A 27,447-nucleotide genomic window follows, 5' to 3' on the forward strand; every position below is an offset into this window, starting at 1 on the left:
GAGGCTAGAGAGTATTTGCAGGGAGCATAATTCTCTCTTCTGTGATTTCAGCTCTGAAGACAAGACTATCTGTTGTCGATGATTCTGTGTCTAAAGGCTGTCGTCCCCTCTTCCTTTTATAGACTTAAAGGGATCAGCTCCTAATCCCATTAGGAGTTGCTAACCCAAATCATATTTGGATTAAAAGTCCCTTTAAGATAAGGGATAACCCTTTATCATATCTGTAGATTAGATCAGCCATCTCCTAATCTAATTAGGAAGTTTTCAAATCTAAATCTCCTTTAGATCTTGGACTCTCTGAGTGGATAGGGTGCAGGCCCAATCCTATCAGCTGATCTTATCTCAGAATTTGCCCCTTAAAGACTAATCAAATTAGCCCAGTTCAAAATAGGCTTAAGGCCCATTTAGGGTTATGTATTCATTTAGCCTTCAAAACTGTTGCCCAGTTGGGCTTTCTTGTATGGTGTGGGACCCAAACATTGATCTACACATCAGCCACATGGGTTCAGCCCAACCTTTGTTACAAGGCCTAGTCGAATACACTGTTATGGACAGTGCACCCCCTGAAACCCATCAGATGGGCTCTATGGGCCCAACATTTACCCTAAGTGGTCTCTGGGCCAAGCCACCTTATAGCACCCAGGGACTGTGGGCAGATGCAAGATTAGCCCATCAGGTATTATCCTTAATGGTCTTACACTTAACCTCTCAGCCCATAATGATCATACACTGCCCGACAAGAGAGAACCTCTCCCTCGGCTGCAAGGAACAGTATTGCACTCTCTCAAGTATGGATCCTGGGAATTAAAACCTTTTGCAAAACATTTCGAAACCATAATTTATATACTTTTACATCTCATATAAAATATATTTTGCAAAACAAATCTCAACGATTGAAATCGACTGCCGACAGTCTTGGTTTCCATTAGTGAGAGTGCATCCCCGATCATTACCTTTGTCTGACAAAGGGGCTGATCCTGTCACTATGATCACCCACTCAGATGAATTCTCAGACTGTCCCAACATACCTAGGTTTTGACCCCTGTTAAGGATCTCACTGATTGGTACATCAAAGATAGCCCAATCCGACACCTAGTGCAGTATCATAATTGAGTCTAGGAGTCGGGTGTAACTTTCCAATTTTGCCCATCAATCTCCAAGGTCCAGGGCAATACTAGAAATCTGGTCTAGTTCAAAGATTCAATTAATCCTACACTATATGTGCCTAGGGTCTCATCCCGGCAGCTGAGGCAAGCCACCCCAACCGACTTGGTGGCACCACAGTGTCAGCCTTGTCAGGATAGGTCTCCCCAAACTGACCCACTGGCTGTGAACATTCTAAACTAACACGAGTATCATTAAGTGTCCAGTTTAAGGGTATTGCACAGAAACATACCAAGGGAACATAAATCAAATATACACTTTTATTCATTTACAATAAAATCATAAAGTACCTCATTTTGATTGAAGCTAAAGGCATACAAAACTGTCTAACACTAGGCTTCTTCAATCACTTGTTTGCAACCTAGGTGTTCTATCAAGAAGGGTAGAAAATGAAAATATAATTTGGTGGGCTTTGATTGTGCATTTATTTTTATGGGTCCTGGTTTGAAATTATAATGTCAAAGTGGGTGAGGGTTGTTTTTGGGAACTTCGCAACTCAAGTAACTTATCATTGTTTCATATTTGTACATCTGTACTAAAGGTTAAATAGTTAAGTCCCGTTTGAACACCCTTCAAACAGTCTTTTCAGTCTTGTACGGGAATATCTTCCTAATTATGCACCTTGTTTCATGGGGAAAATTTTCCAATGCAAAGCCTAAAGGCTGTTCGAACGGGTCTTGCACTGACTGAAGCAGAATTCAATAGTTATATATAACCTTAACAACATTTGAGAAAATAGTCAATCCAACCAAGCCCAATCCAAACTCTTAACTTAGTTTAGAGTTTGGGTTGAGGTTACGTAGCTCCAGTTGGTTATGGTTGATTTCAAACCGACCTAATTCAGCTTGACTTAGGGATAGTTTCTGTTTTTCCCATTACATTGAGCCAATGTAAAGCTGCAATCCAATCGCGCTCTAATCAAATAATTTAGGTTCAAATTCGATTAGGCTCGATTCGACTTCAAACCTTGGGGAAAGCCCAATTAATTATTTGAATTCGAGTTCAATCAATAAAAAGTTTTGTTCGAAAACTCATAAATTTGGTTCATACATACATAAATATTATGCAAAAATATATTTTATAATATATTATAAAAAATCATATTTATAAATAAAAATATACAAATATGTATATTTTCAAGCTGAAATCGAGATCATTCAATATATCGGGGAAAAGCCCCCGATATGTGATAATGAATGACCCGCTCCACGTCTTGATCGATTCTTTCGATACACAGTATTATGGTACTCCAAAAGACGTAACAATTTCTATTTATTCATTCGCAAGTCGTAATTAGAAATTAGTAACTAGTAGGTGAAAACTGCCGAGTCCCGACTCCCGAGTGCCGACCTACGAAACAACTGGGCGTCTGCGGATTCGAATGCAAAAAATCAACAAAATTTATGTTACGAGTTTAATTGTAGGATTATTATGTTTTGAGTTTCGTAGGAGTTAATTACTTAAAACCCAAGTTTTAACTTATCGCCCTTGTCACATTTCTCTGGCTGGCCAAGACCAAGCGATACAAAACCTATAGATTGAAAGTGGATGAAAATTTCTGAAAAAATTCCTTTGTGCGGTTGAAGCTTTGTTGTTGTTGTTCTTCTCCTTCATTATCTTCGTTTTCGTTTTATTGCGGTAGCCATGGATGCTAAGATCGGCAAATTCTTTGAGTCCGTTGGAGCATTTTTCAGTGGTGGAGACAACATTCCTTGGTGCGATAGGGATGTCATCGTGGTGAGTTTTTGTTGTCATTTTATAAGGATCCGATATTTTTTTTTTGTTTGCTGGGTGGAATTAGGGCTTCTCTAATTTCTACTATTTTAGCTTTCATCATTTATTAATACTCCTAATTGAATTAAAAATGCCTTTTCTCATGTTCTAATTCTATTACTGTATATTGTGTAATTTGGTATTTTCTCTTATTAATTTGGGTGTTCAAGATTCATTTTCATTTTGAGCTGTGAGAATATTCGTTATCTATTCATATTATTTATTTATTTATTGCGCGTGCTTCCCTTTCTATCTTTTTGCCCAACACTTTGCTCTGTACAATATCATAGCTGGCCTTACAATTGTTTTATAGAATTTTCCTTTTAATCTAATCTAAGTGGTATTCTTTAATCACACAAAAGTCCAGATGCACCCCTCAAATTTGCCTAACCTACTCTAATTATTTAACTAAGGTATCAGAAATGGTCACATTATCTCTTAGTCTCCAATCCTAAGTGTATCCTGATTTACACTCCTATTATTACTAAATTTTAGCCCTACTTATTTTAAAACCTCTTGTTTCTAGGACATTTGTCTATAAGCTTAATTTTGCATTTAATCCTTCATTAGTTCCATCAATTAAAACAATGTCATCCGCAAACTACATGCACCATGGAACTTCTTAAATATGTTTAGTCAATTCATCTATGATCAGTGCAAATAGATAAGGGCTAAGTGTTGAACCTTGGTAAAGACCCATCGTCATTGCAAAATCTAAAGTCTCTCCCATTCGTGTTCTAATATTGGTTGTTGCCCCCTCATACATATCCTTCATTAGATCTACATTACCTATTTTAAACCCCTTTCTTTTCCAAGACCCACCATATTATCTCTCTAGGAACTCTATTATAATCCTTTTTTATATCATTGAACACCATATGAAGAAATATTAGCTTTCATGGTTGATCTCCTTGGCATAAAGCCAAATTGGTTATTTGATACACTTGTTTCAAGTTGTAATCTTTGTTTAATTATTCTCTCCCGAAGTTTCATAGTGTAGCTTATGAGTTTAATCCCTTGAGAGTTATTACGGCTTTGTATATTACTGTTCTTACATATATGCACCATACTACTAGTTCTCCAATCATCAATCACCTTCTTTTCTTTTATCATCTTATTAAATAGCTTAGTTAGCCATGTCAAGCCTACCCCTCCTGTATCTTTCCACACTTTTATTGGAATCCCATAAGGTCCTAATGCCTTTCCCTTCTTCATCTTATTTAGTGCCTCTTTTACTTCAGTAGGTCTAACTCTACGGATGTACATATTATTTTTAACACTACTGGTATTGGTAGTTTCTCCTCCATTAGCACCCTTTCTTGTTGATCGTTTAATAAATTTTCAAAATAGTTTTTTCATCTTTGTTTGATTTCTTCATCTTTTATCAAGGCTCTTTGATCTTCATCTTTAATGCATCTAACTAAATGCCTACCTTTACTTTCTCTTAGCTTTGCTAGTTTATACATTCCTTTTTTTTTCCATTTTTAATGCCTAATTTATGTTAAGTCTCATCATAAGCCCTACATTTAGCTTCATTCACTTTTTTTTTTTATAAACTTCCTTTCTTATGGTTTTATATTTTTTTTCCAATTTTCTGTATTTTTAACTTTTTCCATTCTTTGTAACATGTGCGTTTTAATCTGAAATTTTAATGAACTTTTACATATAAAAAAACCCCTCTTCATTCCACCACCAAGTTTCTTTAGTATTTTTCTTTAAATTCTCCAAAGACATCCTTTGCTACTTTCTTTATGTTGTTTTCCATTTTAAGCCAAATATCATTAATCTTTCTATTTAAATTCCAATTCCCTTTTATTATCAACTTGTTTCCAAATTGAGCTAACTTATTCTCTTTTTAGGTTTTCCCACCAAATTCTTGAACACCTATTTTCTTCCCTATTTTTCTTCCGTTCCCTATGTGCATATCTACCTCCACTAATCTATGTTGTGTTATTAATCTTTCTTTTGGAATAACCTTGCAATCTTTACACTCCATTTGTTCTATTCTTCTAGTATGGAAAAAATCTATTTGACTTATGTTTGATCCATTTTTAAATGTTATAAAGTGTTCTTCCTTCCTTTGGAAAAAGGTGTCAAGGGAAGAATTTTTTTTTTGTAAATTTACTTATAACCCTAATTACCTAACCCTGCCCCAAACACTTTCTCTTGGGGTTTTTGAAGCCTAAAATGCAGAGACATTGCCAGCTTCTGTAAATACCATTAGCAATTGGCTGAGTTACTGAACAACAACTATTGTTCACTAAATTGTGTTTTAAGATTTCAATCACCACTCAGATATTTCTTCAATCTGTCCTCTTTTTCTCTTTACTGTGCCCGTGAAGAGAGGCAATGGAGTTAGAGAGCCAGTTCTCTGTGACAAACAGCAATTCCAGTGTAAGCACCACCAGAATATCAGCCAATTCTAACTCAAAACATCGGCACACAAATCCAAAATGACAAAAGAAAAATAAGAGAACTTATGTCATTCTGCAGTTGCAACCATATATTGTAAGATACTCCTATTTTCTAAGAGGCAACAGTCTCAACTGGCTCTTTTCTAAATTTCTAAGGTCCAGTTTTCTGGTAGTCTCTTTCTGGAACCATTCAAGCTCCAAAAAAGAAAATGGGTGAGAAGAGTGACTAGCAAAACAAAGAACATGTAGTGATGGGAGTTGAAGAAATAACCAGTTCTCCCTTATTCTTGAGGTACAACACAAAATAATCACTTGTAAGCAATGTTTTAAAATGTGGAGGCGTGACTCGAGGCGTTCCACTACCTAGAGGCGTGAGGCGTAGTTTAGAACGCAAGAGGCATAAGCCTCCTGAACACAAGGAGGTGTAAATCTCCTGAACACAAGGAGGCGTAAGCCTCCTTAAGAGGAAAGGGGTTAGGAGGAGGAAGGGGAGGAGCATGAAGAGGAAGGGGGATCTCATTTTTTCTTTATTTTTAATAAAAATCTTTTATATTAAGAAGAATAAAGATGCATAACATTAGTTGAAAGGGAGGGTCTTGTCGAAGTGGAGGTGAGCGAGCGAATTGCTTCAGAAATATGATAAAAGATGAAATGTGATTTGAGGTGGCAGATTTCACATCTTAAGGTGTGAACTTTTAGGGGTTTGAACCTCTAAAATTGAGTCGTGAAGCATTTTCCTTGAATGCTGCCTTACACTCCAGGTGAGCTTCAGGAAAATGGACCTTATGATGTGATTGATAGATGAAGTAGTTCAAGTAATAAAAAGATAGAGATTAAGAACATGATTGAAGGAGAAGTTCAAGTGGGGAAGAATCTAGGTCTGCTTGTTCTTGGTAGGGCTGCAACATGAATGGGCTGGGTTGAGCGTTTGTTTAAATTTGGATGGACCTGGTCCAAAGTCCCGAGTCTGATTCTGTGTAAATTCAAGTCAGTTGCCTGACTTGTATCCCTATTTCTTGGAGTAGAACATGCAAGGAAAATATTTAGAGAGTTAGAAGAAAGACAAAATTAAGTTGGGAATAGTGGTTTAGCTCCTGGAGTTGTCTTGGGAAGGATTTAGCTGAAGGATATGAGAACTATATTGTTTTTATCCTTGGGATATTGTTGGGGTTATGACCTGGTTGATTGCAGAGTACTGTATAAGGGGGAGTATTAGAATCATGGTTCAGTGGGCATTCAATTGTTGGTTTTTTCCTTTATTTTGTTTTTTACCAGTGACAGTTAAAACTTTTATTAATAAGACAATTATTTACTGGCATGTCTCAAATGAAAGGCCTTAAAAAGTAGGCAAGTTTGCACTACCTACTCCATACACTATGAAAATTTACATCTGGTCCCCAAATGGGATTCCCTCATGATCCCCAAAAAGAAAAAGGTTGAGTGCTTGTTACCCCTTGTTTGGCCATTGTATCTGCCAACCATGAGCAAGGTTCAAAATTTTGACATGATATGCCCCATATTGACCATATCAGATTGTATTGGGCTGTATTGATACTTTGAACCTTGACTATGAGCTTGTGTTGCATTCTGCTCAACTACCAATTTACTGTTCCTCGACAAGTTCTGTATTTTCAAGTTCCACTGTGTATTTTTCTAAACTAGCACACCATTACTTTAGAATCCCCTTCAACTAGGATATTTCTGTAGCTGAGTGCTTTACTAATTTATAACCCTTGTAATACCACCAGAAGTTTGGCCCTTGTGGAATCACCATACTAAATTGGGTCTGAAAACAGGGCTACTTTTACTTCCAATAGAGCTCTTAAATACTTCCTTAGTGCCATAGTGTTTAGTTGATTGGGGAGGTTTTGATAGTTATTGGGTGGGTGGTTTTAAATTTTATGGTTTGGGTGATTTTGTTGGGGAATGGTTTGTTAGAAGTTCTTCTTGGGTAGGGATGAGTTCTGTTATCTTTACTTGATAATTTCTTCATTTGTTATAAAAAAGTCTTATTGTTCTCCTTTTTTTTAGCATTTCTATCTTTTTAGCAGTCTATCTTTTTACCTGATACTGCCTTATTGTTCTCCTTTTTTTTTTCCAATTTTTTTTGGCTAATACTGCCTTTTTACTCCTTTTCTGGCTTTTATGTATCAGATGCTGCAAATAGAGTCATGCTTTCTTTTCTCATGTAATTCTGCTACCTTTGTGATGTATGTTATGCTGTCTTTTTATTTTTTCTGCTATTTTGCTACCATAGTCATAGCTTTAATTCATTACAGGGTTGTGAGAGAGAAGTTTCTCAAGCTGATGGTGTCTCAGAAGAAGCTATGAATGAGAGCATCATGCGGTTGTCATGGGCCCTTGTTCACTCAAGGCAACCAGAAGATGTGCAACGTGGGATAGCCATGCTTGAAGGTGGTTCAAATAAAGCCAATTAGGCCATTCCTCTTTATTTTCCCAATTTTTGTTCTGTCTGTTCATGTCCTTACTGTTGCTGAACTTGTACCCAAGAATTTTTTCACCTGCCTGATACCATTCCTTTCTTGTGGGGTTATTGGCATGAGGTGAATTAATGAACTTCTCTTTTCAGCTTCTTTGTCCAGTACAAGCAGCCCTCTACAAAGGAGAGAGAAGATTTATCTTCTGGCTGTAGGACATTACAGAAGTGGTGATTATTCGAGGAGCAGGCAGCTTGTGGAACGATGTTTGGAGGTTTGATTTCTGTTTCCTGCTTTAATTTTCCAAGTATTTATTATCAGTTAATTTTATCTACAGTTGCTATTTTGGGTCATATGTTAAAACGCATGTACATGTCAATTTGCAATGGCCCACTAAGCCTAGATGTTCATGTTGTGAAATAACTTCAGTGATGGGATAGAAGCATTTCAAACTTATCATAGATAACATATTAGAATGTTTTATTGAAGTTTGTTCTTAAAAGATTGCAGTACTTGGAAAAAGAACCATGCACACAGAAATATTTTGGTTTGTTTGCTCATAGTAGGACTAGTTTTCCCCTTCAGTCTGGATGATTAATACAAATTTATTGTATTATAAAAGAGAAAATAGTGTAACATGACGTACAAGATGGCGACTAAGAGTCAAGGAGCCTCCTGACTGCCTAAGCTATATGTCCATGCAAAAGGCATTGCATAGGGAAGGACAACCCACTATTCATGTCCACTCTCAAAATTCTAGGTTCTACTGAAGAATTTACCACAGCATCAAATTTTGCTTCACCATGCAAGTACAACTAGTCTGAGTAACTAGTGAAGATAATCTCCAAGAAACCAAGATCCCCTTCCCCCATTTAACAGTGTTAGCCAAATCCTTTTAATCAACAAAAAGCTTAAGAGCTGCCTCTGAAAGTGCACCCCCCAGGGAAATAAATAAAATAAGAATGTAAAAGAAAAACAAAATCTTAACTTTCTGAGCGACCAAATGATATCTCCCTCTCTTACCTGAAATGGAAATCGTAATTAGATGGACCTTGTCTCCTGGAGCATGTTTCAACAAATTCAACAAAACATTAAGAAGATTGAACATTCTCAATCATGTGAATCACACCTTATTCCCGAAGCATGAGGGGATATTATTACAACTCTTGTTGTGTATGCCAATTATATTGTGGTGAGAAGGAATTGCCTCTCTAAATTCAACATTTCAAGGCTCTACTACATTGTGAATTTGAGATCAAAGACTTGGGAGACCTTAAATATTTTCTTGGTATTGAGGTAGCTTGATCAAAGCAAGGTATATTTATCTTGCAGAGGAACTTTTTGTTATATTATTAATTATTATATGTTACAGAAAACTGGGGATCTAAAGCTGTTTGAACTCCTATAGATCCTAACCACAAATTGAATGCTCAAGGGGAATTGTTGTCTGACAACAGGAAATTTTAGAGATTGGTAGGTTGTGTTCTTAGATTACCTTTAACTAGACTAGACATATTTTATCTTTTGGGGGTGATCAAGTAATATATGCATTCTCCTATAGTCGAATAGTTTGCTCCATGAATGAGAAAAATGCTTGCATAATAAAGTTTCTTCTAATTAACAAATAGATATCATCCTTTCTTAGTCTAGAAAGGGTGATACCTACCTCTTAGTTTAGAAATCACATGCATTTTTCTAATTAACTAGATAGCTATCATCCTTTTCTAAAGGAAAGTTGGGTCTTGCTCCGCTTCAGCTTGCTCGCTTTGCTTGCTCAACTCCGCTTCAACAAGTCCCCTCCTTTCAACTAGTGCCATGCATCTTCTTTCTTCTCAATATAAAAGATTTTTATTAAAAATAATCTTAAATGAGATCCTTCTTCCTCTTCTTCCTCCTCATTCCCCTCCTCTCAAAGCCTCCTTGTGTTCGGGAGGCTTACGCCTCTTACGTTCTGAACTACGCCTCATGCCTCTAGGTAGTGGAACACCTCACGTCACACCTCCGTGTTTTAAAACATTGATTGCAACATTCATATATCTGTTACTCATTTTCTTTGGTCATGTTATTTCTTGATTGCCAATACTCTGCTCATACAATATTGCTGCCTCATAACTCTTTTACATGTTACCACAATAATGCTGGTGACCATTTATCTAACTCCTGGTGAAGGCTCCTACTTTAAAGAGGCTATGTCATAAACTACTTCTCACCATATGGAGTTTCTTGTCCATGGAATTAACATCCTCTTCAGGTGGAGCAACTACCTATTAAACTCAGAGGATGGGCTGAATCGGTTGATAACAAAATAGATACATAGAACAAAAGGCCTGGTAAAGACACTCCCCCAAATAGATGAAGATAAGAAACATGGAAAAGCTTGTTCAACACTGTTAGGATCCCCCACTCTCCTCCTAGCCGGGTTGAGCCAGCCAATGAACCTACAATGGAATGAGGCCTCCCATCAAAAAGGTGTACATCTCCAAGCCACAACAGCCCAACGGACCTCATAATTAGTTATGCGGATCAGAGGCAGTTTTACTTTTGGAATATTCTAGTTGTATTTCTAACAATCTGTTAGGACCTGTGTCAGTCCTCTCTATATATTTCCATGAATTACTAATGGAAGGAGATATCGAATTATCCTTGCAATCTCTCTCTTTTCCCTTCTCCCTTCTCCGGAGGATTGAGCTTCCCTTGAAGAGAGCTCCTGTATTGGGCAGTAACCCAATAATTGGTATCAGAGCCCAAGCAAGATGACGAACAACAGAGCATCCACTGTAGATGAAAGGGTCGATCAAATAGAAGTTGATGTTCACAAGGTTTCAATAGACATTAAAGAAATTAAAGAAACTCCAGCCCTGGTTCTACAACAAGAGAAGGCGGCAGGGAGGGATAGTGAAGCAGAGGATTCAAGTCAGTAGTGAAAGTAGGGGTGGGGAGGTATTCATAAAAAAAAAAAAAGTAGGGGTGGGGAGGTACTTCGAGTACGTCGAAGAAGACCCAATACCCTGGATCTACAAGGCGGAGAGGTACTTCGAGTACCATGAAACACTAGGACATCAGAGGTTAACTATTGCCTCCTTCCATCTTGAAGATGAGGCTATCCTCTGGTTTCAGTGGTACTGAAGGAACCACCCCCAACTCACTTGGCAAGACTTCATGGACACTCTATATCAGATTTGAACCTACATGGTTCAAAGACTTTGACGAGGACTTATCCAAGCTCAAGAAGGTCGGTTTAGTTCGTGACTATCAGATGGAGCTTGAACGTCTAGCGAACAGAGTCTATGGGTGGTTGGAGAAGGCTTTGGTGGGTTGTTTCATTGGTGGACTAAGGGAGGACATCAGGATCAAAGTGAAAGCCCAGTGACTGGTGAAGGTAATCTTAGTAGTAGGGATGGCTCGACTCCAAGAAGAGAGGCTGAATCAAGGGAAGAAGACTGCCAGACCCCTGGGTCCCCTTCTCAAAAACCCACCTGTGAGAGGAGAGGCATCAGCACCACGCACAGGCAGAGCTCCCTCCCAACCGGTCGTTCCCTTTAAATGACTGACCTGGGCAGAGATGCAGACGAGACAAGAGAAAGGATTGTGCTACAACTATGGTAACAAGTTCGCCCTTGGTCACCGTAACGAGCTTTTCTGCTTTAGTTTGAAGAACCAGAGGAAAAAATGACTGGACCAAGTGCTGGAGGCGACGGTGAAGGTGAGTTCCCTCTTGAGGAAACCCATGAAATTTCTTTACATGCTTTAATGGGCTTGGATTCCGCCAATACAATGAGAGTGGACAGACGGCTTTTGGACTGAAGGGTCTTCATTTTGATAGACAATGGGAGTACCCTTAATTTTATTAACCAGACCCTAACCAAACAACTAGGGTTGGCGATAGAACATCAGCCATATTTTTCAGTATTAGTTGTGGACGGGAACTGACTGGTATGTCGGGGAATGTGTGAAGGGTTGACCATTGCCATTCAGGGCTACAAGTTTCATCTGGACCTATACCCCTTGGAGTTCAAGGGAGCTGACATTGTTTTGGGGGTTCAATGGCTCAAACAGCTGGGCTCAGTGATGTGTAATTGGGCCTAAATGACCATGGGCTTCGAATTGAATGGGAGCACATGCCACTTCAGTGGGGTCAAACCCAACCCACCGCAAGCTATCAGGCTAAACTTTTTGCTTAAGGAGAATCAACTGGTCTTCTCACAATTGGGATGGGACTCTTCTGGACCAGTCTTGCGCCATGGGCCAGACTTTCAGTTGAATGGCTCTCAGTCCCGAGAGCTTCAGCAACTCTTGAAGCAATACAAAGATGTGTTCCTTGAGCCCCCTGGGTTACCCCCAACCCGATCCCAAGACCACAAAATCCCCATTGTACCAGGAGTAGCCTCCACAAAAACATGACCCTACAGGTATCCTCGTTTTCAGAAACTGGAAATCGAGAGGATCGTTGAAGAGCTGCTGTCTAAAGAGCTGATACAGACCAGCACCAGCCCTTATTTGTCCCTGTCCTCTTAGTGAAGAAAAAGGACGGTGGTTGGCACTTCTCTGTTGATTACTGGGCATTAAACAATATAACCATTAAGGATAAATTCCCCATTCCCATTGTGGACAAGCTATTGGATGAATTGCATGGGGCTACAATGTTTTCTAAGTTGGAGTGCACCTCGAAGATGTACCAAAAACTGCTTTTCGCACTCATGAGGGACATTACGAATTCCTCGTAATGCCTTTTGGACTCACTAATGCTCCCTCTACATTTCAGGCCGTCATGAATGAAGTTTTTAAATCTTACTTAAGGAGGTTCGTATTGGTGTTCTTTGATGATATACTGGTGTACAGCCCAGATTGAACTTCCCACCTAGCCCATTTAACTTCCACATTGGAGCTCCTGCGGAGACATAAGTTGTATGCTAAGGCAAGAAAGTGTACATTCGGCCAGAATCCGGTTCAGTACCTAGGCCATGTGGTTTCAGCAGGGCAGGTAGCAGCAGACCCGGATAAGTTGAAAAGCATGACAAATTGATCCCAACCCACTTCTGCTAAAACTCTTCATGGGTTCCTAGGGCTGACTGGTTACTATCGGAGGTTTATCAGAAATTACAGGAATATTGTGTTCCCGTTAACCCAACTTTTAAAGAAAGATGGTTTTGAATGGGGGGCGGAGGCGCAAATCGCATTTGAGACTCAAAGCCGCAGTAACATCACCCCCCACATTAGCACTGCCTGACTTCTCCAAAAATCTTGTAGTGGAGCAGGAATTGGGGCTGTTCTAATGCAGGAAGGTCATCCCATAGCCTTTTTCAGCAGGGCCCTTTCAGCCCAGGCCCGGCTAAAGTCCACCTACGAGAAGGAGCTCATGGCCTTTGTCATGGCGATCAAAAAATGGAGGCACTATCTATTGGGCCGTAGGTTCATAGTAAGAACAGACCAAAGAAGAAGCCATGAAGGACCTGGAACTACTCAACTGTGAACAGCAGAAATGGGTGTCAATTATTGGGCTTCGATTACTAATGAAAGGAGATATCGAAATATCCTTGCAATCTCTCTCTTTTCCCTTCTCCCTTCTCAGGAGGATTGAGCTTCCCTTGAAGAGAGCTCCTGTGTTGGGCAGTAACCCAACAAACACTCAAATGTAGACCTGGACCACTTATTATAATATGGCTTCCATTGATGCATAAAATGTATTTCGTTTGCATAATTGGGTTTTTGGTCACTTGCAGATTCACGACTGATGTTAGTTATTGGCAATAGAATGCTCAAGTGTTTGCAGGACTTTGGGTTCTTTAATTTTCTTTTCTTTGTTTCTTTGGATAAGTAGCTGATAATTTTATTAAGAATCAAACAGAGAAATCAAATGAACAACACTATCACCAGAACAAAAAGCTCCTGGCCAAAGGAGCTCCAATACAGGAAAAGAAATAAGAAACAAAAAATAAAACTGGTAGTAATTATAAATTACAACCCGTCCCTGGACATCTCCATTTCAACTGGTCCCTTAATACTCCTGCTTTTGCCAATGCATCTGCCAACAAATTGGCACTTCTAGGAATCCAATTGAATTAGGTATTCACAGAAGCCCCTAGAAATAGTGTCTGCCTTAGCATCGGTCTAAACCTCCAATGTAGATCGTCTTGATTCTTCAACCAGCTGACAACCTCCATATCTCTGAAACCCTTTAAATTTAAAAGTTTCAGGCCTTGAATAACTGTCATCAATTCTGCCCTTACAGAATTACTGTACCCAACTGGGCCTGAAAAACTCACAGGTATATTACCATTCTCATTTCTCACTACCCCCCCCCCCCCACGTGACTCCCCTGGATTTCCAATGCAGCACCCATCAAAATTAAACTTAACCCTTCTGGCTGTTGGTGGGGACCACTCCACCAGTCTTTTTGTCTTGTAGCTTGAAAGCCAGCTACAGCCTGCCATCCTCTCAATATTCACAGAAGCATCCGTCTTTAATTTTCTTTTCTCATGTACTAGAAGTATCAATTTTCTCTGGATAATTCCTCTCTTCAATATTTCAATCAGTTTCTGATTTTATTCTATTTTTGTTTGCTGTTAAGTATTCTTTGCTATTCATACCCCACAATTTCAATGGTTTATTTCAGAACCAATAAGTCCCTATTTGAAGACATTTAACCATTTGCTACCGAGTTTTGGAAGCTTTGCTTCCTTTCAAACTCTGCAGCAGTCATGAATGTACTTGATGTATACAACATTATTTCTGATGGACATGTTTTGTAGATTGCATCGGATTGGAGGCAGGCCCTTACCCTGAAGAAGGTGATTGAAGATAAAATTGCTAAAGGTAAATGACAAATGCTTGTTTATTAATTGTTTCACTCTCTAGCACTCATTTGGCTGCTAAGAAATATTACTTCTGTTGAAATGCAGATGGTGTTATCGGCATAGGCATTGCTGCAACTGCCGTGGGACTTCTGGCAGGTGGGGTTGCTGCAGCATTAGCGCGTAGGAATTGATCAAACCTCAGGCAACATATGTTCATAAACCACTGAATCCTTTTGCCTGTCCAAATTTGCCCAACCATTAAATCATGTTTCATCAAACATCCCCTTCTGTCTTGTAAGGATGTTGAAAATTTCATGATACGGAGTTCCTAATAATGTGTAAGATAACATGAGACAATAATGGCTAAAGTTTTTCGTGGTTTTCTTATTATTTATATTAATCAGATTGGTAGTTATTTTCCTTTCTCTCCACATGTATGAATGAAAGTATTTAGATTTTGTATGTAGTCATCGCACATTCGCACCTGATGGTTCATTTCTTCAGGCTTTGCATCTATTTGTTGATGTGTTTTTTTTTTTTGAAATAGGTAAGGTATAATTTATCAGAAATGAAGAAAAGCAGTGTACAATGTAGGGCTAGGGGTGTCCACGGTTCGGTTTACCGAACCATAGCCATTTTTTTCAAACCGAATTGATCCTACTGGTTTTTTGATTTCTCCAAATCAGTAGCATGGTTAATCGGTGGAATGGTTTCGTTTTTTTATATTTGTAATATATATATATATATATTATATATATATAAATATGTCTAATAATAATATTAAATTATAAATAATAAATGATATATAATATATGTATATATAATGTATATATATTTATATTTATATATAATATATAGAGAAAATACGTGACATTAAAAATATGTATGTAAAAATATATACCGATTGGTTCAGTTAACAGTCGTTTTTTTTCTAGGTTTACCGAAAATTGAACTGGTCTTTTGAAATACTGAACCAAAATCGAACTAAGTGATTTGGTTAATCACATTTTTGGTTTGGTTTTCTCAGTTTGGTTCAGTTTTGATTTTTCAATAAAATACTGGCCTAACAAAGAAAACGGGAAATCACTATCAGTCTCTACCTCACTTCCTTAGTTGATGCTCAAAGAAAATTGAATGAGGATGATTTGACCTGATTCATTGAGACGATGACACATGACACCTCATGCCAACTAAGTGCAACCTCTTGACAACTAAGTAGCTCACCACCAGGGAGTTCGTCACCGGATATCTCACCACCAGGGAGTTCGTCACCAGGTATCTCACCACTAGGGCCACCAAGTAGCTCACCACCAGGTAGTTCGCAACTAGGGAGCTCCATCATCCTCTGAGTCACAGACCACCTAGAAGCAGGTCAAATGACGAAGTACTTAGCCAAAAATTGATACATCACGAAAAAAAAATGGTATGTGACCAGAAACGGTTACATCAAGGAGCCAGCATCAAGGAGCCAGTCAGCTGTGTCATTGTCGATTCGGGCAGCTCAACAGACATCCTCTTCAAAGCGGCATTCGACTAACTCTAGCTTCAAGAGTGCGACCTAAAGCCCGTGAACACTCCCCTGGTAGGCTTCAGCGGAGAGGAAATTTGGCCCCTGGGAAGGGTAACAGTACCTGTGGAAGTCGGCACCTGGCCTAACATAGTGAGGTTCAACCACGATTTCTTAATGGTCATAACCCCCTCCCCATACAACGCCATAGTAGGTCGGCTGATTACCCATGCCTTACGGGCTATGGTGTCCACCTACTACTTGGCCACGAAGTTCTCCACGGACTTCGGCATCAGGGTAGTGCAAGGTGATCAGCTTGAGTCTCGCAAATGCTACGTTGCCGCCCTCAAGGGAAAAGCCAAGGTGGTCGATGACCTCGAGTTGGAGCAACCTACGGAGCAAAGCGAGGAGCGAGCTGCACCCACGGAAGAGACCGTCTCTATCCTGGCCTTGGCGAATGACCCTGCCCGAATGCTTCAGATTGGTGCTTCCATCGAGGAGCCTCTGCGATCCAAGCTGGTACGCTTTCTACTTGAGAATTTAGATATTTGTGCATGGTTCACGGCAGAAATGCCTAGCATAGACCCTAGCATCATAACTCATAAGCTTAATATTGATCCTATAGTTGGGCCTGTTAGATAGAAGAAACGCAACCTAGCCCCAGAGCAACAAAGGGCAGTCGACGAGGAAGTCGGGAAGTTCCTTGCAGCCGATTTTATCAGGGAAGTCCATTACCCGAGCTGGGTTGCCAACCCCGTTCTGGTGAAAAAGGCTAACGGTAAATGGCGCATGTGCGTCGACTACACCGACCTGAACCGAGTTTGCCCAAATGACTGCTTCCCACTTCCCAGGATCGAACGTCTGGTGGACGCGACCTCGGGGCATGAGTTGCTGAGCTTTCTAGACGCCTACTCGGGCTACAATCAGATCAGGATGGACCCTGCTGATGAAGAGAAAACTGCGTTTATAACCGAGCTCGACCGATACTGCTACAAGGTCGTGCCCTTTGGGCTAAAAAATGCCGCGGCGACCTTTCAAAGACTTGTAAACAAATTGTTTGAGCCATTGATTGTCCAAAAAGTAGAATGTTATGTAGATGACATGGTCGTCAAAACCCAGTTCTCATGTGATTTAATACAAAACTTGAATTTAGTTTTTGAAATTCTACGCAGATTCAATATGAAGCTAAACCCAAATAAGTGTGTCTTTGGTGTCACATCGGGTAAATTTCTGGGATACAGTGTAAACCGACGCGGCATTGAAGCCAACCCGGACAAAATAAAGGGCATCTTAGATATGAGACCGCCCCGAAAAATGAAGGAGGTTCAGAGGCTAAATGGCCGAATAGCCGCCCTGAGCTGCTTCATGTCCAAATCAGCAGATCGTTGCCTACCTTTCTTTAAAGCAATTAAAAGCAAAGGGTTTGAATGGACCCAAGATTGTCAGCTCGCGTTTGACGAGCTCAAAAAATACCTTGCTGGCATACCGGTCTTAATCAGGCCCGAAGAGGGCAATGTTTTGGAGCTGTACCTCTCGGCAAGTGACGAAGTGGTAAGTTCGGTACTAATAAAAGAAGTAGATCGGGTCCAATGACCTATCTACTATGTTAGTAAAGTGTTGTAGGGAGCAGAAACGAGATATTCAAAGATAGAAAAACTGGCGTATGCACTACTTATTGCAGCCTGAAAGCTCCGTCCATACTTTCAAGCTCACATTGTTATCGTCCTCACCAACAAACCTCTAAGGCAAGTCCTATTCAAGCCCGATGTCTCTAGTCGACTGACGAAGTGGACCATTGAGCTCAGTGAGTATGACCTCCAATACAAGTCACGAACTGCTATCAAGGCCCAAGCCTTAGCAAACTTCGTCGCGGAGTGCACTTTCAGCTCTGAAGTCCCTAGGCCAGTTGAGCACGAGGCCCCCAATTCGGGCGAGCCCAGAACTCCCAGGTCGGTTGAGTCCGAGCATTGTGAGGTAGCAGCCAGTGTGGCATCTCTCTTAGTTAGGCCAAGCACGAACTGGGATGAGGAGCCCTAGATCCTTTATGTAGATGGCTCATCGAACCAATAGGGCAACGAAGCCGGAATAGTTCTACACAACCCAAGTGGCACGAAACTGGAATACGCACTACGCTTTGAGTACGCGGCATCCAATAATGAAGAAGAGTACGAAGAATTGATAGCCGGGCTAGCTCTATCCAAAGAAATGAAAGCCAAGCACATTATCATCTGCAGCGATTTCTAGCTCGTGGTCAATCAAGTCACAGGAGAATTCGAAGCTCACGAATCGACTATGATTGCCTACCTAGCCAAAGTAAGAGAGGCTCTGCCCAACTTCCAGTCACACTTCATCAGGTAAGTTTCGATGTCTGAGAACGCTGAGGCCGACACCCTGTCCTGGTTAGCCAGCACCAGTGATAACACCATGAGAACCATGTACATAGAGAACTTGCCTCGGCCTAGCATTCTCGGGGGGGCAGAGGAGGTCGCTCATATCGTTCAAATAGAGCTGAGCTAGATTGACCCGCTCGCGAGCTTCTTGCTACATGGGACCCTCCCTGCAGATCGCAATGCCGCCAAAAGGGTAGAGCGTCAGGTGGCCAAATACGTCATGATAGACAAACGGCTGTACCGAAGATCCTACACACTCCCCTACCTGCGCTGCTTGCGACCTTTCGAAGCCGAGCTCGTACTCCGCGACACTCATGAGGGCCTGTGCGGTGGACACTTGGGGGGCAGGGCCCTCGCCCAAAAAGCACTACGACAGGGATACTACTAGCCAATAATGAAAGCATACGCTATTGATCTCGTCAGAAAGTGTGGCAAGTGCCAGAAGCATGCCAATATCCACTATCAACCCGCAGCCGATCTCAAGTATCTCACCAGCCCATGGCCTTTCATGCAATGGGGCTTCGATATACCTGGACCGTTTCCACCAGCAACAGGCCAGAGGAAGTTTCTAGTGGTAGCAGTGGATTATTTCACAAAGTGGGTAGAAGTTGAACCTCTTATAACGATCACAACCCGAAACGTTCAGAACTTCTTTTGAAAGAACATAGTGTGTCGCTTCACGCTACCTCGGGTATTGATTTCTGATAACAGCAAGCAGTTCGAGGACATAAAATTCCAATACTGGTGCCAAGACATGGGGATCCGGCAGAACTTCACTTCAGTCGCATACCCTCAAGCAAACGGTCAGGCAGAGGTCATGAACAGAGCTATTCTCCGCAAACTAAAGGCACACCTAGACCGAGGTAAAGGACTGTGGGCAGACGAGCTACCCATTGTCCTATGGGCTTATCGAATCACATAGAAGACTGCCACAGGAGAGACTCCCTTCAACCTCACCTACGACACCAAAGCAGTCATCCCAACTGAGATCGAAGTTCCCTCGCTACGACTGGAAGCATATGACGACAAGGCAAATGAAAACAAGCTACGTACCAACCTTGAATTACTCGACGAAGTAAGGGACCTCGCATATATCAGGGCCGCGGCTTACCAGCAAAGAGTAGCTCGGTACTATAATGCTAGGGTCAAGAAGCGGAACCTCCGCGTCGGCGACCTGGTCCTTTGTAAAGTTATGGTACTTGAGCCCGGCGTTGGCAAGCTCGGACCAAATTGGGAAGGACCTTACCGAGTGAAACGAGTTCTCAGGGAAGGAACATACGAGCTCGAAACCCTTGAAGGGAAACAAGTACCTTGGGCATGGAATATTGTCAACTTAAGGCAATATTACCTATAACTACTGAGTAAATCACGAGTCACTCTCAGAGCCTAAGGGCCAGAATGCCGAGCTAACACGACCTCGGTGCAACAAGACCTAGTCGCCTCTATGGCATGGGCAAGCTACTAAGTAAGTAGACCATGAGTCACTCCTAGAGCCTAAGGGCCAAAACGCCGAGCTAGCACGACCTCAGTGCAATAAGACCCAGTCGCCTCTATGGCATGGGCAAACTTCAAGGGCAGACTATAAGTCACCCCCTCAGCCTAAGGGCTAAAACACCGAGCTAACTAAGACCTCGACATCAAGAAAGACTTAACCACTTCAGTGGTGAAGGAAAAATATGAAGTATCAGAGGCGTAAGCATCTCGGGTTTGAACCCTACGAACCATAGCTCGTCTCAGTACATCGGTTGGACCAAGGTACAACCTACAAACATGGTAATCACTTCGAGGTATACCATAGAGATGCCTTAAATGCTAAGGGATAGCCCGGGATAACGATTACCAAAAAATCCTACTTCGGGTATGCAACTCTAATAGCTCGAGTGATGAGATCGCTTTGGAAAAAAATAAAAGAGCACAGCATACTTATAAGAAAAGAGAAATTTCATTGTCGTGCTAAAAAAAAGGGCACCCAGGAGCCACCAGGAGCCACCTAAGAAAAGAGAAAACCGAGCTAAACAGCTCGAGAAAGTTCATCAAGAGATAAAAAAGGGCACAACCGCCCAAGAAGATCTTTTCAAGACCGGGTTCTGGCACCCAGGAGCCACCAGTAATCAGAAGAATAGAAAAACAGAGCCGCCAGCCTCAGGGGTCCACCTCCTCCACCTCGTCCTCGTCCTTCGGGGAGTCAGGCTCTTCCTCCTCCGCCTGGTCCACCGTCTCGGGAGCCAGGCCCTTCATGGTAATGCCGTCAAGGTTGAGCCCAGAGAACTTCTTTTAGACCAACCAATGACAGAACTTGAATCCAGAGCGATACGAGCTCGAGCCATACTCCACTTGGAGGTCGTGATACTCCTAGGAGTCCTTGAAGTCCCAGACTGCCTTCTCCCGCTCGGCCTCCACCATGGTGTCGAAGTTCCGAGTTCGGTCCAAAAGTGTGGACTCCAAGTCTTGAACCTATTGGCGAAGGAGCTCCCTCTCCGCTGCCACCCTCGATGACTCCTCCCTGTAGCGCGCGCTCTCCTCGGAAAGCCTGGTGATCTACGCCTCCTGGTCATGGACGAGCAGCTCCTAGGCCTCGCTCCCCTTGCGAGTGTGAAGGAGCTCGCCCCGGGTCTGGTAGAGATCGCCCTAGAGCTTCTGAATGATGACCCTCTGATTGCGAGCGTCGCCGGAGTGGATGTTCGTCTGGAGGACCATGGCGTGGATGGCGGAGTTCACCTGCCAACAAAGAGACTAAGGTCAGAAGACAACAAAAGAAAGCAAAAAACGAGATGAGGGGAAGTACCACTTACCACCATACATTGAGAGGCAGCGAGCTCCTGGGCTCCATCTCCCCCCACTTAGAGATCTCGTTGCAGATCGCCCTTCGGCTCTTCCGCCTGGCCACAACATAATCATTAACACCCTCCCAGTTCCCCATTGGGAGTCGTGGGTAGGGAAATGGACAGGAAGGACCAGGGGGAACCACCCCTTGCGACGGGAGCTCACCCTCCTCTAGGCTACCTTTGCCAGCACCTCCTTCAGATGGAGGCAGTAGAACTTCAGGCGGTGGAGAAGTAAAGTCTGGCTCAGCTGACTCGAACTCAGTGCCCCCAGAGGTGAGAGTCCGGTCAGGATGCAACCTCTTCACCTTGCGCTTTTGGTTGCTCGAGAGAACGCGGCGCGCGTCAACACTAGACATGATGGCTGCCAAAAAACCACAAGGTATTAGTCCAGTAAAAAAAGGAAATATGCGTATATACATATGATATATTTTTAAAAGGCACTACACGACCTAAAAAGGCAACCTACCCGGACTCAGGCCAGCCTGTGCGAGCTTTTCCTCGATCAAGTAGTCCGAACAGAGGAAGCCTACCAATGCCCAGGACAACATTGTTTTCTGAATTTCAGGGTCCAACTTGGTCCCGGGGTCCTGGATGGCGCCCCTCCAGGAAGTTGGGAAGGGCCACTCCTCGGGGTTACGGACCACAAAATAGTTTCGCTTCCAGGCAGGAATCTTGTTCGGTAGCTCGTATAGGAGCTTATAGCCATGGCGGGGAGAGAGGTAGTAAAAATGCCTTTCCGGAGGGGATCCGGGTGTGGCATTCTCGATGCAGAGAATAGAAGTGAAAATATTAAGGTCAAGGGGAAGACAGTACTCATAGCACAAAGAAATGGTCCCAACCATGTTCTAAATGGCGTTGGAATGGAGCTGGTTGATGGTGACGTTGAAATGGTTTAACACCTTCACTATTAGGGGGTGCAGGGGAAGACGTAGGTCAGCCTCGAGCTGTTCCTAGAAAATTACTATATCGTTGGGATCATGTTCCCAAGGAAAGTTACCAATGGGGATACTGTAGAGGAGGTCCTCGGGAAGATGAAAGTATCGGATTAGAGACCTGAGTCTCTCCACCGTCATGGAGGAGGGGCTGAAGGTGTCGGGCTCCCTCCTCGAGAAGTAGAGGCCACATCACCAGAGGTCTCCCGAGCCTCCGGAACCTGCTCCCAAGCTCCCCCTGAGCTCGAGGGGGTGTTGTCGTCCTGGTTACCGCCCCGGGAATAAACATGGTATGGATACCCATACATGATTGACATAATGATTAAGACTCACCGAGAAAAAACGAAACGGTGTGAACGGAAGAGATCGGGTAGACTAGATGGATGCGTGACCTCAGAATCCGAAATGTGATTGACTGCACGTCTCCCATGATTGAGGTAATGGCGGCTGCACGACATCTAGAGTTAAGAGCCGCTTCAATGCGTTTTTCGATATTCGAAAAGTCAGAAATCCCCTGATTCCCACGCACACATTTAATATGAGCAGTCAATCAAGTTTGAACTTCGGTCAAATCAATCCATCACACTTCATGAACTCATCATGCTAAGGTAGCACTCTTAGCCCGAGGAGTGGGGGGCAATTGATGGAGGACGATTTGACCCGACCCATTGAGACAATGACACTTGGCACCTCATGCCAAATAAGTGCAACCTCCTGACAACTAAGTAGCTCACCACCAGGGAGCTCATCACCAGGTAGCTCACCACTAGGGAGCTTGTCACCAATTAGCTCACCACCAGGGAGCTCGTCACCAGGTAGCTCACCACTAGGGAGCTCGTCACCAGGTAGCTCACCACCAGGGAGCTCATCACCAAGTAGGTCACCACTAGGGAGCTTGTCCAAGTAGTTCACCACCAGGCAGTTCGCCACCAGGGAGCTCCATCATCCTCTGAGTCACAGGCCACCTGGAAGTAGGTCAAATGACGAAGTACTTAGCCAAAAATTGATACATCACAAAAAAAAATTGGTACATGACCAGAAACGGTTACATCAAAGATGCTGGGGTTTAAATTCTGAGGTTTCCTTAAAACTCATCCACTCATGTACTCGAGATTCTTGACCTTCAACAAGAGACACATCGAGAAAACTTCCAAAAGCCAACCAATGATTTACGTTCTCCACCACATTGTTGATCTGGGAAGGGGGGACTCGTTGGGGCTGTGCATCTTCATTGTCCAAAACCGGGTCTTCAACTGTTATCAATGAATCAAGGTTCTAAATATCGATGCATTAGATATGGTGGTAGGGGTATATCGGGCAGTATTGGTATTATTTTTTATTTATTTATTTACTTTTTTTTCAAATCCAGTTCATGGGGCTGGTTTAAGATTCCTCCACCCGCTAAACTGGTCAAAACCCCAATACACCCTGTGTAGAGGCGCATGGGGGTGCTTTTGACACAATATGTTTTGGCCGATACTAACCGATGCATAATGATTTTTTGAACCTTGCAATGAATGACATGTGGAAAATTGTAGCATGTATAAGATTCCACGAGTTGGCATCTATATTGTAGTTGGTTTGTTGGTAGCATTTTAGAATATAATGCAATCTGCCTTGTTCTTTCTTTTCTACAACGAGCAGCATGTATTAGGAAGGGGGTGATGGCAATGCATATGGCGTTTTTTGGGAAAACAAGAACAAATAGCCACATCAGTAAAATGCCCTTTACAATATTTTGTGTAACAATGAGATGCAATTTATATTGGAAATAAATACTTTACTACTGCCCTTTATTATAATCTATATATATATATATATATATTAAATTAAAGAAGTAACTCTTTTATTAACCAAGTCCAGTTCTACAAAAGGTTTTATTAATGAATATATATATATATATATATATATATATATATATATATATATATATATATATTAAATTAAAGAAGTAACTCTTTTATTAACCAAGTCCAGTTCTACAAAAGGTTTTATTAATGAACTTCTGAAAAATTTTAAATCTTATATATATATATATATATATATATATATATATTAAATTAAAGAAGTAACTCTTTTATTAACCAAGTCCAGTTCTACAAAAGGTTTTATTAATGAACTTCTGAAAAATTTTAAATCTTATCTAAGCACTCTTTTCCGACTGAGGCCAGGCTGAGCTTTACCATAAGCTCAAGTTCAAAATTTTTTGGGTTCATTGAGTAGACGTGCACTGCTCTATTGTATCACCATTTAACAACTACTTGCTCTCTAACCCCCCAGTCCCCACCTATAATTCATTTAAGTGGCAGATGCCACTGCTGCCTTCAGGTAGGAGTTAACCCTCCAATTACACCAAATTTTACAACCAAACACCTGGAGGGTTAATTCTTATATGACTAGTGAAGGGGGCCCTACGTTGCAGGGGCTCATTCATAAACTATCAGACTAGAGCTCGATTCAAATTAGAGATTTGAGCTCAATTTGAGCTTAGCTCGAGTCAAAAGCTCAGAAGTTTGAACTCAACTAAAGGTCTCAAAAGCAGCCGATGTGCCCAGCCGAGATTCCGAGCCAAGGTCTCCCTCAATTGCCGAGGTGTCAAATCGAGGTCTCCCTCAGCTGTTGTACTGTTGAGTTGAGGTTTCCCTAACAGACAAAGTGTCGAGCTAAGGTCTCCCTTAGTTGACAAGGTGCCGAGCTGAGGTCTACCTCAGTGGTTGAGGTGTCACATAGCTCGAGCTCGATTCAAATTAGAGACTTGAGCTTGAGCTTAGCTCAGTTCGAACTCGACTATTTTTTATTGTAGGTCCCCTAGCAGCCGAGATGCCGAGCTGAGGTCTCCCTCAGCTAGAGAGAGAGTGGCATTCTTGTAATTTATAAGGAGAGAGAGAGAAATAACATTCTTGTAATTTATAAGAGAGAGAGTTCTTGTAATTTCAAAGAAAAAAAAGCAAAAGAGAGAGAGAGAGAGAGAGAGAGAGAGAAAGTTCGTAGAGAATGGCATTCTTGTAATTTCTATGAAAAAGACAAAAAACACTATTAGATTCCATTTCCCTCATCCTCATGCCTTATTACATACACATTTCAACTTAATATATTTATATAGATATAAATAGTTTTTCATATAAATGGTAAATGAATGTTCATATGAAATGATAGTTTTTGTAGGTTTGTAAACTATAATGGCAAATGGAAGTTCATATCAAACAGCAAGGTGCTGTTTGACAAGGTTTTTTAGGAAGATCTTTTGACATTTTAGGTGGCCAAAAGACATTAAATTTTTTGGGTTTTGTCTTTAAAGATTAAGACTATTTGATAAGCTGTGGTCAATTTGGCTGTCATGAAAGATTTTAGGTGTGGAAAGATAGGTAGCTCTTACTGATTTTGAATCATTTTGTGCTTCCACAAGCTTTCTACGATATGGTCTTTCCAGCTTCCCATTTTTTATTGCCAAATGGAGAAAAACCATTTTTTTGGTCTAGATGTCTTTAACAAGCCCAAAAGTTTTTGTAAAAAGACTTGAGCATAATCTTATTGCACGTAGGTGGTGTTTGATAATGCTGAAGTTTAAAGTCTAAAATTAAAAAAAAAGAACTATTATTTTTCTTTAGGGGATCTGAAAAGTGGGGTTGTTTGGATTGATATCAGTCTTCCAATATCTGAACGGTGCTTATTCACTATGTTACGCTTTGGAAACATATGGTTTGTTATGTTTTGAACCAAAATAACAATGTTTTATATATTTTTTATGAAAATAAATTATAAGGGTTCGACTATGATATGGAAAAGATATGATAACTGAAAAACAACCAACAGAATCTTAAACGTGGTTAAGAATATGGTGTGATTTATCAAAATTTATGGGTGGGTTTTGATTGGTCAAAACTCCTTTTATACCATATCTTTTTCATATCATAAATTTTCCCAAATTATAAACCAATAAAATATTATTGATAAAAAATAAAAATAATAAATAATTATTAAATACTATTAATAAATTCTAATATGGCAAAATTACATTAAAATGTGAGAAAAATACATAAGACTTGGATAACACATGACAAAGTTCGGGTAAATTATAAAGGTCTCCTATACTATAGGATCCGTGATAAAAGCCCCCTTTACTATAATCATAAGACAAAGACCCCCTTTTGTTGGTCTTTCCTCCAAAAATGCCGTTGCAACATTTTTTAATTCCCATGCTACCTTTAACAAGAAAAATACTGTTTTTTCTGACTCACGATACACGAACATTACCGATCGTAATCCACATATGGGAATGGGATCGTGAGGCTGGCAAAAGTAGAGCACCTCACTGGTGAAACAGCTCGAACTTTAATCCAGCAAACAGAAGTTTGAGCTAGAGATCTTAGAGAGAAAAAAAATAAAAAAGAGAAGCAGAGAAACAGAGATCGAATTGTGTTCGGCTCACCTGCTTAGGACGATAAGCATACGACGAGTCCCAGGTAGACAAGATACAGAGCATACGGTGGCTGTTGTCGGACGGAGAGTGGAGCGATAGATGGTTCCCGGGGTGATTGCCGGCGAGAGACCGGAGGCTGTTGCAGGCGTCGACGGTGACGCCGGATGTTACGGTGGCTTCTGATGGGAGTGGGAATTATAAGACTGTGTCGGCGGTAGTGGCTGCGGCGCCGAATAATAGTAATAAGAGGTATATTAAGGATTAAGGCAGGAGTTTATAGGGAGAATGTGGATGTGTCGAAGAAGAAGAAGGATATAATGTTTTTGGGAGATGGGAGGAAGAACACTATCATTACAGGAGCCGGAATGTTGTAGATGGGAACACTACCTTCCACTCTACTACTGTCGGTCAGTAGAAGAGTGGAAGGTACACATGTTCTTGACCCTTTAACAAAGCGTTCCTTACTTCCTTGTCAGCCTGGTCATGCGAGAAGCCATCAATGGAGGTCTCTTGATTGGTCATGGCGGCACTGAGGAGCATCTTGAGGTCCTCTGCGTGTTGGGCTAAGGACTTCTTGTTGGGGTACTGTTTGAGGTCCTCGGCTGTCTCGTGCAGCTCGTTGTGGGTCTCGTTGACCATCTCGAGACAAGTCATGGAGGGTTGTCTTTTCACGTTAGGTCAGTTTCTCGTGAGTGAGGAGCTTTTTTACGGTGAAGTGGTTGTGCTCAACGGCTGTGGTGGTAATGTTCAGAGAGATCTCAATTACGTCTTTTTGGATTGATAGGTTGTC

The 27,447-nt window shown here is 41.5% G+C and overlaps 1 protein-coding gene across 1 annotated transcript; it reads left to right on the plus strand.

Moving 5' to 3' along the window:
* The first annotated feature begins 2,316 nt into the window (after positions 1-2,316).
* On the plus strand, positions 2,317-15,003 carry LOC148845136 (mitochondrial fission 1 protein A-like). Its single transcript, XM_088954239.1, has 5 exons — positions 2,317-2,901; positions 7,631-7,766; positions 7,942-8,063; positions 14,539-14,602; positions 14,689-15,003. Exons 1-5 carry the CDS (start codon positions 2,809-2,811, stop codon positions 14,772-14,774), a joined length of 501 nt encoding a protein of 166 aa, XP_088810365.1. The 5' UTR covers positions 2,317-2,808; the 3' UTR covers positions 14,775-15,003.
* The last annotated feature ends 12,444 nt before the right edge of the window (positions 15,004-27,447 follow it).

Source organism: Nelumbo lutea, chromosome 7 (genome assembly GCF_056320005.1).
Source record: "Nelumbo lutea isolate HS-2025 chromosome 7, American lotus-T2T, whole genome shotgun sequence".
Classification (NCBI taxonomy): Eukaryota; Viridiplantae; Streptophyta; class Magnoliopsida; order Proteales; family Nelumbonaceae; genus Nelumbo; species Nelumbo lutea.

Coding starts and splice junctions, on each gene's coding strand:
- LOC148845136 (XM_088954239.1), top strand. CDS start 2,809: ATGGATGCTAAGATCGGCAAATTCTTTGAGTCCGTTGGAGCATTTTTC. Junction 7,767..7,941: donor TGGGATAGCCATGCTTGAAG/GTGGTTCAAATA, acceptor TTCTCTTTTCAG/CTTCTTTGTCCAGTACAAGC. Junction 8,064..14,538: donor TTGTGGAACGATGTTTGGAG/GTTTGATTTCTG, acceptor CATGTTTTGTAG/ATTGCATCGGATTGGAGGCA.